The sequence below is a fragment of the Pipra filicauda genome, unplaced genomic scaffold (genome assembly GCF_003945595.2).
Source record: "Pipra filicauda isolate LSUMZ 115617 unplaced genomic scaffold, ASM394559v2 scaffold167_size3244652_pilon, whole genome shotgun sequence".
In the NCBI taxonomy this organism is placed as follows: Eukaryota; Metazoa; Chordata; class Aves; order Passeriformes; family Pipridae; genus Pipra; species Pipra filicauda.
The window spans coordinates 1,645,891-1,659,544 of record NW_024104184.1 but is presented as its reverse complement, the minus strand read 5'-3'; the positions used below and the strand labels follow the sequence as shown (position 1 = coordinate 1,659,544).

The following is a 13,654-nucleotide window of genomic DNA, read 5'->3' as shown; positions in this document are numbered from 1 at the left end:
ACTAATATTTCTATCAATTAATATTCTGAGACTTTAAATCAGGAATTTTCCATTTCTCTTGCTTCTGAAAATGAAATAAAATTGAAAGATGTTAAATTACATACACCCCCTCCAAAATAAAAATGCTTGCTTTGAAATCTAGTCACAAGCAGATTAACATCTTGTGATACAATCCCTTGTAGCAGGAGCAGCTGACAAGATGAGTAATGAACTGCATCCGATTATCTTTTCAGCTCTGTAGCAATCATTTTCCAACAGCTTCCTATGCCATAACCAACAACACTGGAAAAAGGTCACTGTTCTGTCATATTCCCCCCCCGCCCCCCATCAGTGTATGTGTTTAATAACACAGAGAACACATAAACCTTTGGAAGTTAAGAGGTACTGTTATCTGCTGCAAAGCTGTTTCAGGTGCACACTGCATATACAGAAAGCCTACATAAAACATCCATACATAATTGAAAGTCTCTCAGAAGGAAATTATTGCACTTCAGCATAAAATAAAATGCTATTTCCTCTTTTCAGGCAATATGTTCTTTCTTCAACAAAGGAACCTTAACTGTAATTGATGGTATCTAAAACTCATGATGGGTAAGATTCAGGTTCACATATACGTTTTTTCCTCATCATGAAATACAACCAAATTAAATTTATGAACATTAATTGCAAGAAACTGTAAGACTATAATGGCAAACCAGAACTTTCCCCCCAAATCAGATCCATTTAACTCAGCATTTTTGAATTAATGGTACTATCTGTTCACAGCTTTATTTTGATCTCACAGCAGAGAAAATCTGCTCATAAATCATACTTTGCACCACTACAAAATGGTTGGGAGGTTAAGATCAGCCCCATAACTGGCTCCTTTCTAATATAAAAATCTGTTGTGAAAATGCTTCTATACCTAAAGTATACCTACATAAACTAATAATCTACCAACCCAAACTGGGAATTAAAAATACTGTCGCTGCTGTTCCTGTGCCCAATGACCATTTTATTCCCTAAAACTGATCAGCTGAGCAGACGCTCATATGATTTAGTAGCCCCTACGCAATTCCTTAGGAAGTGCAAGACAGCTTAGATCTGTCTTCCCCTTGTTAATTATTTTCAGAAATGAACTGAACAACTGCCCAGTAACATAAACTAGGACAACCCTCTGTCATTCTGACCTGCTGGACATCTGTCCACAACCAGGGAAATAGAAAGATGCTTTTGAAAGAGTTACAGACTATAAACACTCAGCTACTTTTGAAAATGTTATTTCTAGGGAACCCACTTGCATCTGTGTAGAGTGAAATAGAAAAATACAACAATCAAACTCCACTCTGGCCTATCCACTGTAATTTTACCCTTTTCCATGCTGTTTAAAAATTTGGTACTCAGTCACACACACTATTCACATAGGAATTACTCGCTCATGAAAATTATACCCATAAATCAGACAAAATATGCCCAGCAGGCTAGATCCCAAACGGCAATGCATTTTCTCAACAGTGGGGCTCATTTTATTGTGTTTGTGAACTGGATAAAGTTTATTCTTATTAGAATAACAGACGGAAGTAGTCTGTTTGACTTCCATGGAATACCCTATTAATGTAAAAATTAAGATTGTATTTAAGTGCTCTGCTGAATCAGGGCCATAACCAACAATCAGTTAAAAATGTTTTCACCCTATATAACTACTTCATTTCAACTATTACTATAAAGTTACTATTGTCAATAATCTGCGCAAACAGTAATACCGTGCTATTTTCCTACAACAGAAGGGGGTTTGGATAAAATAATTAAGACTGTGTAATAATACTGCATAATGCCAGTGCCAGCAGACATTTAGACAGTGCTAGCTCATCCTGCTCTCTGTCCCAGTCCAAGAAGGCAAAATTGAATGTAGACTTCTTATAGGTGAACACAAACTAGCAAACTGTATTTTAAGATAAGGTTTTCTCAAGTAAATCTTTCTGTTGTAAAATAATAAAATTGAGTCTTCCCCCAATAATACAAGCAAAATCTAATATTTAATTGTAAAATTAAATGTAAAATGTAATTAAATGTAAAAATTTAATAGTTAATATTTACTTATTCAATAGTTTAACACTTCTGCTAGTCTAAGGCAGAAAAAGTCCATATTTAATAGATGCTAAATTCAAAGCAGCATACTGGCCTTTTAGGCAGAGATTTTAAGCTGCAAGTCAACAAATCACAGAATGGTTGAAGTCAGAAGTGACCTCTGGAGGTCATCTGGTTGGACACCCTTACTTAAGCAAGGCCACTTAGACCTGACTGCTCTGGACTGTGTCGAGGATGTTTCTGTACACTTCCAAGATGGGAGACTCCACAACATCCCTGGGCAGCCTGTGTCAGGGCTCTGTCACCCTCACAGTAAAAAGGTGTTTCCTGATGTTTGGAGGGAACCTCCTGTGTTTCAGTTTGTACCCATTGTCTCTAGTCCTGTCACTGGGCACCATGAGAAGAGTCCGGCTCCACCCTCTCTGCTCCCTCCCTTCAGGTATCTGTGTACACTGATGAGATCCCCCCAAGCCTTCTCTTCTCCAGGCTGAACAGTTCCAGCTCACTCAGCCTTTCCTCACAGGAGAGATGCTCCAGCCTCTTCATCATCTTTGCAGCCCTTTGTTGGACTCTCTCTGGTGTGTCCATGTCTCTCCTGTACTGATGAGCCCAAAGCTGGACACAACATTCCAGGTGTGGCATCACCAATGGTGAATAAAGGGAAGGACTGCTTCCTCAAGCTGCGGACAATACTTTGTCTAGTGCATCCCAGGATATTATTCACCTTCTTTGCCACCAGGGCACACTGCTAGCTGTGTTCAACTGGTGGATCCCAAGCTCTTGTCTGCCAAGCTGCTTTCCAGCTGGGTGGCCCCCAGCATGTACTAGTACCTGGGGTGGTCGCTTCCCAGTTGCAGGACTTAGCACTTTTCCTTGTTGAACTCCATAAGGTTCCTGTCAGCCCGTATCTCCAGTCTCTTGAGGTCCCTCTTGATGGCAGCACGACCCTCCGGAGCATCAGCCACTGCTCCCAATTTTGTGTCATCAGCAAACCTGCTGAGAGTACACTCTGCCCCATCATCCAGATCATTAATGAAGGTCTTAAACAGGAATGGATCCTGTATTGACCCCTTACATTCACCACTGAACTCCTGCTATACTTTGATCACCACTCTCTGGGGGGAAATTATACTTGCCTATTAATTTTTTTTCAGTAGTCTTCATATCGTTAGTGTGTTGTATCACAGCACATAAGGAGACTTGTTAATAGTGTGAAGCGACATTATTACTCAGCTGCATAGATCTGAAATTTAGATTCAATGTTGCCTGCTTGCAAGATTATGGAAAAAGCTACAGACTGACAGAATTCATGTGCTAAACCCCTTCTTACTCACATGAAAGTAATTTGATTTCCCAGTTCAAAAAGTATAACCCATTTTTACTAACAGCTACTAGTAAGTTAATAAAACCACTGAACAATAGTGGGCTGAGTACCAGTACCATCAGAGCAAAGATATTAGAAGAACTGTATTCAGTTAGTACACAATAATATTAATGCTGCATCCTGGAAGACTGATTTCAAGCCTCCTCAAACATAAAAACAGAACAGCTTACCTCATTTAACAAAAAAAAATATCAAACTACTAATTAACTTTGCTATTATTGAAATGAAATGAAATCTCTTCAGCTCTGTTCTTAATATAACTATTTAGTATCTGACATTAAATCTAAATTCAAGGAATGAGAATGAAAGTACCCCCCTTATTCAGTAAAAGACAAGAATGTAAGAAGATGCTGAAAGGACATATATTTATTTTTACAAATGTCTCTATTTCCTCCACACTGTAAATTTAGAACTTAATGAGTATAATTTCCCATCTGTGAATTATCATATTTGTGTGTGTCTAAAATAGCTATTTTAACATTCAAATAATAAATCTGACCCACTGATTCTAAACTGGCTCCCACTTCATGACAATCACTTCCAACTTATTTTTCCCTGTAGAAATTTCGATACTTTGAGTAGAATGTGAAAAACATCTTTATTGTGAAGCCTCTTTGAAATGTAAAACAATATAGTGAATATTACCATGCAGCTAGTTGCTGCAGGCTCCTGAAATCAGGCTTTGCATACTAATATATACAGTGTTTTCTATCTGTAATCAAAGGCTCCGCCGTAAAGAAACACGGGACTTGTGAACGTTGCTCTAAAAACAGAAGACATTTAAAGGACAGTCTAAATATTTTTTCCGCCAATAAAGCAACAATACAAATGATTTAACAATTTTGTACAGCAAGATCTTTTGGGACAGAAATAAGGAAATCTATTTGCACTATTTCTATAGCAACACAATTGCCAAATGTTAGACTGTGAACAAAAAGCCATCATCCTCAGTAGTGCAATTAATCAGTAAAGAAACAGATAAATTCCAAGTGTGTTTTCAATAAATCTTTTCTATATTCTTAGTCAAGATTAAATTTCTTAAAATAAGAGTGAATTTAAATTTCTAATGTTGTTTACATTACACATTACAGGTGAACAGATGTCAATAAATGGCACTGTGATTTTAAAAATGACCTTGATTTTTTTGTTTTACTGCAGGGCATGGAATTTCATTACACTGGGTTGATCAGTTTATACCCAAGGTGTAATAGTTTCTAGACTTCCAGCAGTAGTGCAACATTTTAAAAAGGTCTCTTTATGCAGCTGAAAAAAAAACCAAAACCTGTTTTGCTTTTTTTTTAAATATAACCTTCTTAACTAGAAAATAAAGTTAAGACTGTGCATTTTCCCAACTAGAATACTAGAATTCTTATGTGATTCCTCAGAAAACCTAATATGTAAGGAACAAAAATACTTAGGTATCAAACAGTGCCCTATATCTTCAAAACTACTTAAAACCATTAATTAATCCTTCCATATTCCTGCAAGATATGCATCAACTGGAAGTAAATGAACTTAATGTTCAAAAGCCAGTAGCTACCCAAGGGATCTGACAGCTTTCTTCTATCCCGAGAAGTGATTTAGTATGTACAGCTTCAATTCAAACTATGCTTTCACCTTGACTACTCCATCCCCGCTCCAAGGATGAAAGGGTGGTTCATTACCACGGCCGTTCAGCCCGTAGCTGTTCAGGTAAGATTGACAAGAACGATGATAAAAGGCGGCACTTCAGGTAAATGTATTTCTTTTCCAATGGCAGGCTGACTGAACACCAACCAACTTAATGATTTGCAGTCATCACCAATCTGCAATTTGCACTAACGCCACCAAAACAGAAGTGAAAAAGAACGAAGGTCATTATTACCTCCTAACCCACACAACCTCCACAGCATCCCTTTTCTTCACAGCTGCATATTTCTGTCAGAGAAACAGAATTAAAGTTCTAGAGAAAGCGTAGTGTCATTAGAAAACCATTGCACAGGCTCTGACCCTCCCATGTGAATTAGAATCAAATTACTTTTTAGTGTGCCTGTCTGGGCACACAGATCCATTCAAAATGAGAATCAGGACTTTTAACTGGTATGGCCTTCTTGGTTTTTAAGAAAGTGATCAAAAATCCTGCAAGTGAATTCTGCAGGGCAATTTATAGGTCTGAAATAAAGAGTATCTTTGATATTTTGTGGATCAAAAACCTGCTCATCCACTTGTGTTTAGATCTCCACAAAGTACCACATTATTGCTTAAATAACAGAAATCCCAGTAGAAATGATGAGCAAGTAATCCAATTCTGCTCCTATAAAAAACACTGAAAAATAAATAACATACTTGTAATAATAGGTGAAAATCATATTATTTTCTGAATTCACATAAGGCAATAATTAGATTATTTTTCAATTTTTTCCACTTGGGATTATTTTTTAATTGGGTCAACTGAATGTGAATATGTGATGATAGACGTGAACAATTTCAAAGCAGCAACATTTTTTAACAAGTTTAGACGGGGAGGAGAAATAAGAAGGTGAAATGTAAGTGCACTCTGTCAATATACATCTATATTTTCCATTTATTTTCTTTATCTTATGTAATGCTGAGGACATTTCCTTCTGTATCGTTAACACCTCATACTGCCAGTGTTGACAACTCAGGAAAATAGCCTGCTTACTCACCAAACGTTCATCAGCAGAAGCAATGATAAGAGCCCTCCACAAAGTACATAATAACACTCCCTACAACTCTCAGCTCACTTTTTCACCCAGAGGCTTACATAAATGACAGGGTTTGTGATGTGCCTCAGCTGCTAACAAATGGGACATCCAAAGGCAATCAAGGGCAGATCTGGCCTCTCACAGGGAGTCAGCACCTTTCTGCCCAGCAGAGAGACCCCAGCCCACCCTTTCTATTGACCACCCCAAATCCCCCCTACAAAATGATTTGCTGCTTTTCAGGCTGCTTCTGACTTTACAGAACTGCTCCCTGATGCCTACGTAGGAGTGAAGGACCCAAAATAGATGAGGATCAGAGATCATTTTCAACTCTTTTACAAGGGGCTTAGAGGGACTCTTATCTCTAATTAGGAAGGTGGCTGTCATAGAAAGATATGTTCTGCTGCAACTTATGCTGAAGTCAATTGTAGTTTAGGTATTACAACAGCTGAGGAAGGATTAGTCACCACACATTGAAAGAGAGAAGCAATAAAGCAGAATAAACTGGAGTAGCCTATTAGCTCTCTGAAGGTGAATTATGCAATTGAAAGAAGTGATATAAATAACCAGTCATTAGGTGGACAAAAATATCAAATTTACATTATTTAAATTTTAATTGGAATTTTAATTTTTACCCTTAACATAATGAAAGCAATAATCCTATCTTTTAAAAAATGTATACAATGAAAGCTCTGTTCATTTTTCCCCAAACTAGAAATCGGAACTCCACGAAGTCTGAATTATTTTAGCCTTGCTCAACCAAAATCTAGTCATTAAAGGACTTTTTTTCTTTCATAAAACCCAGAAAAATGTCCATTCAGTCTTAAACAAAATGTATTTCTCCTTTAAATAGTTCACAGATTTTTTAAAAATTAAATATGTAATTTTAATAGGTACAGATTAATAATGAATCTATAGTTCATTACTAGTATGAAATGCAGCAGTTTTTAGAAGGTACTATCAAGTGCATGATTGCTTTTCAAAGTGACATTAAATTCTTATTGCGGAGAGGAAAAATACCAAAATCTAGGTCTGCAAAGGGAAAGAGTGGAAAAAAGTGCAGTATAAATTTAATCTCCAGATTCTTCTACGATATTCAAGTAAGCCTGAGTACGTCACTTAACTCTTGGACACATCTAATGTTGGAAAAAACTGAAAGGGAATTCTGTAAGAGAAACCATAGGGTAGAAAAGATGCAGGTGTTGTCATTGCCCTCTTGCTGAACTCCAGTATTTATAAATTTTCCAAGTTCTGTACCTCAGTTTCTCCATCTGTCATATTTTGTTTTGTTTTGTTCCTTTTCTTTTGTTTTAACAGAGAATTTTTGTGAATCCTTTAATTAATTAGTTACTGTTTTTAAAATACATTTTTGGATACAACATGACACAACACTACTAAATGTTATTATGGTAACAGGTAAATAGAAGGCCAGAAAGCACATATTTGAGATCATAATACAAAATTAGAAAAACTGCAGGCTGTGCTATCTGTGAAGAGAAAGACACAAAAAATCCCCAATAGAAAAGGATAATGATGACTACAAAAAAAAAAAAAAAAAAAAGGCAAGTAGCTTCCTTGCTATTAAAGGACTTGTGCTTTAAAAAGGCTGGGTCTCCTCCTCTCTTATGCTTCCTAGGATGATACTTGCACTGCAGTAATCAAAACAAGGAAGCAGATGGACAGGCAAAGTGGTACTGCAGCTGCTGCAGAAGATGACTATAATAATAATGTTGACATCAGTAACAGTAATTAGTGCACAGACTGTAGAGTGGATGATTCGTTTTCCTATCTTCTGGAGTGGGCATGCTGCCCTAGCAAACGGGTACAATGTTAGTACCTTTAGTTTGTTTTGTTCATTTGCTCAGTTTATTAATGGAATTGAATACAATAAAGAAAATCCAACTTTTTTCTCTCTCCAGAACACTTGCTGACAAAAGCATGTTTCAGTTTGGTTTAATGGAGGGAATCTTCATTAGTAAATGGCAAAATACCAATTTTTTATTTATATCTATTTTCAGTGTACAAAACAATTCATACTCTCCCATACAGCCATCTGCACATATACTCTTGAATTTCAGCAGCATGTAGTACTTGTATGGTTTTGCCTAAAAACACCTCTACTGTTTGGTGTGACCTCACTCATCTGCACACTGGTGCTGTACCTTTTTCAAGAGAACACTAGAACAAATGGTGTAACTGTGAGAATGTCCAAGAAAAAAAGTGTGCTATATTCTGAACCATCTTAGGCAAGAAGTAAGTAAAGCATCAGTGCCATCAGCAGTACTGTGTCATGCTGAGAGAGTTCTGCTAGCAGAACATCAGATTAGGATGTACCGCTCCTCCTCAGTGGCCTCACTGAGAATGGCAATGTCCAGCTTGGTGTTATACTACACCAAAACACCCACTGAAGAGCAAAGTAATTGGAAGAGTGATAACTGTGGAGAAATAAATAGATGGATTTTATTTGGGAAATACAATTTGTCACTTAGATGCAATCCTGCAATATGAAGTTAACGGGAAGGAAGGGTAATCAGAGAGATCATGGAACATGCTTAGCATATGACAACCCAAAAGCCTTTTATCTTCTAATGAGTTTTTCCTTACTCTGCTTCTAAATGAGATGCATTTTCCCTGTGCATTTACTCTCCAGGTTGATAAAATATTTCCTTTGGCCTCCCTCTATTATCAACCTCAACAACTGGAAAATCTCCTTTTCAAGTGCTGTTCTATGGAATGGAAGAGTGAAAGTGAGAAGCACAGGCACAGAGTGGGAGGCACCCATGAACACCGACAGATCATTTCTCTAAGTTCCCTTTCCATACAAACTCTTTCTGAGCCTTTCAAGTTTCTAGTCTGTCTCCAGGTTTCTCTTTTTCTCTCTAAACCTGCTGATCCACTGACAGGCCAATTCATCTAGGCAGCAATAAATATTTTTTGCCAGATTAAACCTTTTAATGAAGAAAATACGCTAAAAGTTTATAAACTTTTTGAGGAGTTTTGTGTTTGTTTTTTTTTGTTAGGTTTTTTTTTGTTGGTGGTGTTTTTTGTTTTGTTTTGTTTTGTTAACACAGAAAGAGAAGCTTGAAGTGCCTCATAAAAAAGTGATTCTCTGTGCAACATCTTCTGGAGATGGGCTTAACAGAGATAAAATTAAACGCTGTATTTAACCTTCATTATTTGCTTTCACTGTTGAGAAGACCACGTTTGCATATGAAGAGCTTCCCCAAGATACTTCAAAAATTAAGTCAATGTAAATTAAAAACCCAGTTACACTCTTGGAAAAGAGATGTCAGCAGGAACACTGCTTTTACAAAGGTAGATGAGATAGTTTCAGTAATCCTGTTCCTAACACTGAAGGAGACCATTAATCAATTTATCCCAAATATGAATATAAAGCAATGCAATTGAATGGAAAATAATAGGTATTCAAAAGAACAGCCATGATTATTTTTCAAGGAAGAAATTGTCAAGAAGTGAGAAACAGATGGCTGAAAGTGATGGATGAAGACACATTCTCCTATGCAAACTAACAGACTTAATTAATTACTCAAATCACATGGTATTATGGAATGACATTAATGATCCATAATAAAAACTGACAGTGGTGCCTTATCAGCTCCCTTTAAAACAAAACAAAAGAAATTATTACAAAAAGAACATGTTTACATCCTACAGAAATAACCCACAGACCACAAATATATCTTTCAATGTTAGTTTGACTTTCAACACTTTTCCATCAATTTAATTTAAAAGAAAATATGGAACTGTAAAATTGTAAACAAAACCATTCTCTCACCACATTTTCCTTAACAGAATTACTAAAGCATATTAAGCTAAATTAAAACTTTACCTTAACTATTTCCTCTATGAAGCAGACATGTGACACGGGATCTCTTTTCTTTGTCAATACTTTCTGCAAATGCTGCACCTGTAAAAAAGAATTTATTGAGAGGAGAAGTAACACTTGAATTCTTATATCCAAAATTGCATGACCAGACAAACAGGAATTAACTACAGAGTACCTGTCCACATGCAGCACAGATCTGATCCATGAGTTTCTCCATGTTTGTCCAGAGGGCTGCTCGAAAAGCTGCCGTGTTCCCAGGTGTTGGCATAGCAGCTCTACCTGGGCCACCTAAATGGTTTTTAAAAACACAAAGCAGCACATTGCAGCTTTTACATGTGAAAATTAAAATATTAAAAATATAGATCTCTATGCACTTTGACAAAGACTTTTTTTTTTTTGATCAAAGCAGCCTAAAATACCTTCAGAACAGAGCTTTGTGAATAGCCTCAGTTTTCTCAACTGAGAAGTCAACTAAACTCTGAAGATCAGTGGAGATATTTCAGTGTTTGTCACTGTTTCACACTCTGCAGTTCAGACCTCCACAGAAACACCAAGACAATGCCAGTGAGCAGTTGTGCAGGATGCAATACCAAAGTGAATGGCAGACAGACCAGCTGTGAAAAATACAGGTAATTACCAGCTCAGTACTTAAACATATAGATCAACTCTAAAAGAAGAGATATTCCAGCTGGAGGGCATGTAGCCTCTAAACCATCACTTCCCTTCAGAGGGGCTGCATTTCTTTATTACATTTTTGGACCTCCAGCTTGTTGCAAAACTTTTTTTTTTTTTAAATTTAGATATTCATATTGCCAAAGTTCAAATTTGCCTGCCCACCCAATTCCTCAGTATTCTTCGGTATCTGAGGTAACTGAGAAGTAAAGGTTAAATAGTGCAACATTCCTTCATATTGAATATTCTGCTTTGAAACAATTTCTATCTGACAAAAGCATCACAATGTAGTTGCAGGCTCCTTCCACTCCTTGCAAATAATTTCTATCTGTGATCCTCCCACCAATACAAAGAAAGCAGAAAGTAATTTCCATGAGAAACTGCTAAGAAAATGCTGCAAAGTTGTAAACTAATGAGGACAATTTTCTAGGCAAGTTAGTAGAGAGAGATAGGGAGGAATAAAGGTAAAACTGAGCCCCATAACACACAGACCCAATTTTGTCTTACAAAGCCAAATTAGATGATTTCTGAGATATGCCTACTCCCACCCTCTACCGGTTAAAGCAAGCAGGGAAACATTCCTATAACAGGCTTGGATGTGACAGTTTCTTCCATTCGACACTGTATACACTGTATACACATTCCATACTGTACTCCTGTCAAAAAAAATCAGATATTCTCTGTAAAAGAAGTATCGCACCTCTTGTAACAGTTTGAGATGGTTGGGTCAATACTTTGATATCCAAAGCATTTTTTATGTTCTCCTCCAGAACTGCACAGTATCCATCCACCACATTAGCAATGGTATCCTTCAAAGTCCCAAGGTTATGGAAAACCTGAAGAGCAGTTCCCACTTGAGTAGGATTCTGGAAAAAGAACATATTAAAACATAACTGTTACCTTTAACTGTAGTATTGGGGGCTTTTATCCATGATGAGGCATCGTTTTAGTGGGTAAGTTCAACTTTTAAGTTCAGTTCTGCTAATTCATCTCATTTAAGTAACCAGCATCCTTACTCAGTAAGAGAGAACAGAGGGTAAAGGAGAGGACTGATTTCCTTTGATTGCTTAGCAATGCTTTACTTGGCTTTCTTTGGTGCTATCCTCTGAATACAACAAGTGGAAAAAAAGGAACTGGAGGCACAGCCGGCAATACCTAACCTGGGGTGGGTTATCAGTGATTGATCCAATAATTCTGGGGTTAGAGCACAGCTGTGTGCAGCTATGGTGTAGCTAGTAATATTGTTTTAACATGCAGAGTTTGTTACAGTACTGTCAGTTAAGTACCGAATAGTTAATTAAATGTGATGCTTAAAAAGAAGTATTAATGAAGGATAAGCAGAAGCAAGCAGGCCAAGCCCCTACTACTGACTACTGTAGAATTTAAGCTTGTATCTCTACATTTCTAACACTGATTATAACTTCATCTTCCTCACAGCACAATTAAGAATACAAAGCAACACAGTGATTATTTCCAAAGCCTAAAAACAAAAACCAAAATAATAAAAAACCCAAACCAACCAAACAAACAAACAAAAAATCAACACAGGAGAGTGAAAACTACCCAAAAACTGTTCAAGTCCACTGTTTAAGAGACCTTTGATTAAGATTGAATCTGATGATAATTCTACTGAGCAACACTAAACACTGGCATGGGTGCTATTTAGCAAGAGAAAAGCCTCAAATTATTGCCTTTGAAAACTAAGCACTGTCATCCATACACTGAATACTGCTTTTTTAATTAGCATACACAGGCAATTATTGGAGGGGGTGATCAGTTGATCATACACACATCAGAGCCGCAGCCTTTTGTCATTTTTTAAAGTGACTTCTGCCAGCAGTAAAGAATGTGGTCTGACAGAAATCCTGGCACCCAGACTAGGCAGAAGGATCTGAGACCACAGGCACTTCTCACTACCAAGTCCATTTCAGCTTTGGCAGTGAGACCTTTCACCACTGCTTTCTTCCTGCTTGTGGCTGCAGCAGTAGAGCCACTAACATCGAAAGGGTCTGCTGCAGAACCAACACAACTCTGCTTCATCTTCTCCAGGTCAAAGTTTTTTTCAGACACACACTTCTGAGTCAAAGAAAGAGGGTGTGACCATCTACCTTCCAATTTGCACTGAAACCAGGGCAGTAAAGACACAATGCAGCTTCTGTGCTGAGGATACACTGGCTGGTACATCCACCTACTGCAACAGGTTTCCTGATCCGTTGGTGAACAATGTGTTCTCCTCAAACCTAATGTTTCAGAGGTCACACCACTATAACTACACGTTCATGTCACTCTTTCTAGGGTTTCTCGAAAAAATCAGAAGCACAGTTGAAGCGAAAAAGCCAGATCCCATCTTCTTCCCCAGCTCCAGTGAGGAGTTTCCAGGTTTAGTGGAATATTAGGCATGTATTATGGTTTGCAGACCTTATACTAACTGTACTGGTTTCTTTTTCCAAACAGTGTGGGAGTTAATGAGCATTCCCAGCATAGTATTACGGGTCTGGGACTTGTAGGTTTAGTTTTTTGACAACTGGGTATGCTGTAAAATTTCTAAGCATCCTGTGGGTGTGCTTGTGGAGGTGGGAAAGTAAGCCATAAAGACTGGAAGATTAATGGGATGTCAGAAAATGAAGAGTAGTATAATGCAAGGAGGGAACTTGGGGACAGAATGAACAAGAGAAAGAAAATATAAATGGGAAGAGGACGGGGAATAGAATGAAAAGGCTCTGGAAGGAAGAATGAGAATGAAACTGAAAGGAAGAAATCGAACACAGAAAAGACACACCTCATTTATCAGCCTTTTCTAAATTGTTCTAATTTTTACAGAATATTTACAAAATTATAAAACCAGGTAGAGAGTCAGTAACACAAAATCAATACCTTACTACTCCAGTAAGAGAAAGCATTCAACCAGATTTCAGTCAGGCTCTAATGTTCATATATAAAATAACAAAAAAAAGCAGAACAGCATCAAAGGGTGAGCTGGGC

General features: G+C 37.3%; 1 protein-coding gene across 1 annotated transcript in view; it reads right to left on the bottom strand.

The window, feature by feature from the left end:
• COG5 (component of oligomeric golgi complex 5) overlaps positions 1–13,654 on the bottom strand; it is a 183,460-nt gene that overhangs the window by 54,012 nt on the left and 115,794 nt on the right. The window contains exons 8-10 of the mRNA XM_039379426.1: positions 11,373–11,538; positions 10,176–10,288; positions 10,004–10,081 (exon numbers count right to left, since the gene is read on the bottom strand). Coding sequence (XP_039235360.1) covers positions 10,004–10,081; positions 10,176–10,288; positions 11,373–11,538 — 357 coding nt within the window. The remainder of the gene's footprint in view (positions 1–10,003; positions 10,082–10,175; positions 10,289–11,372; positions 11,539–13,654) is intronic.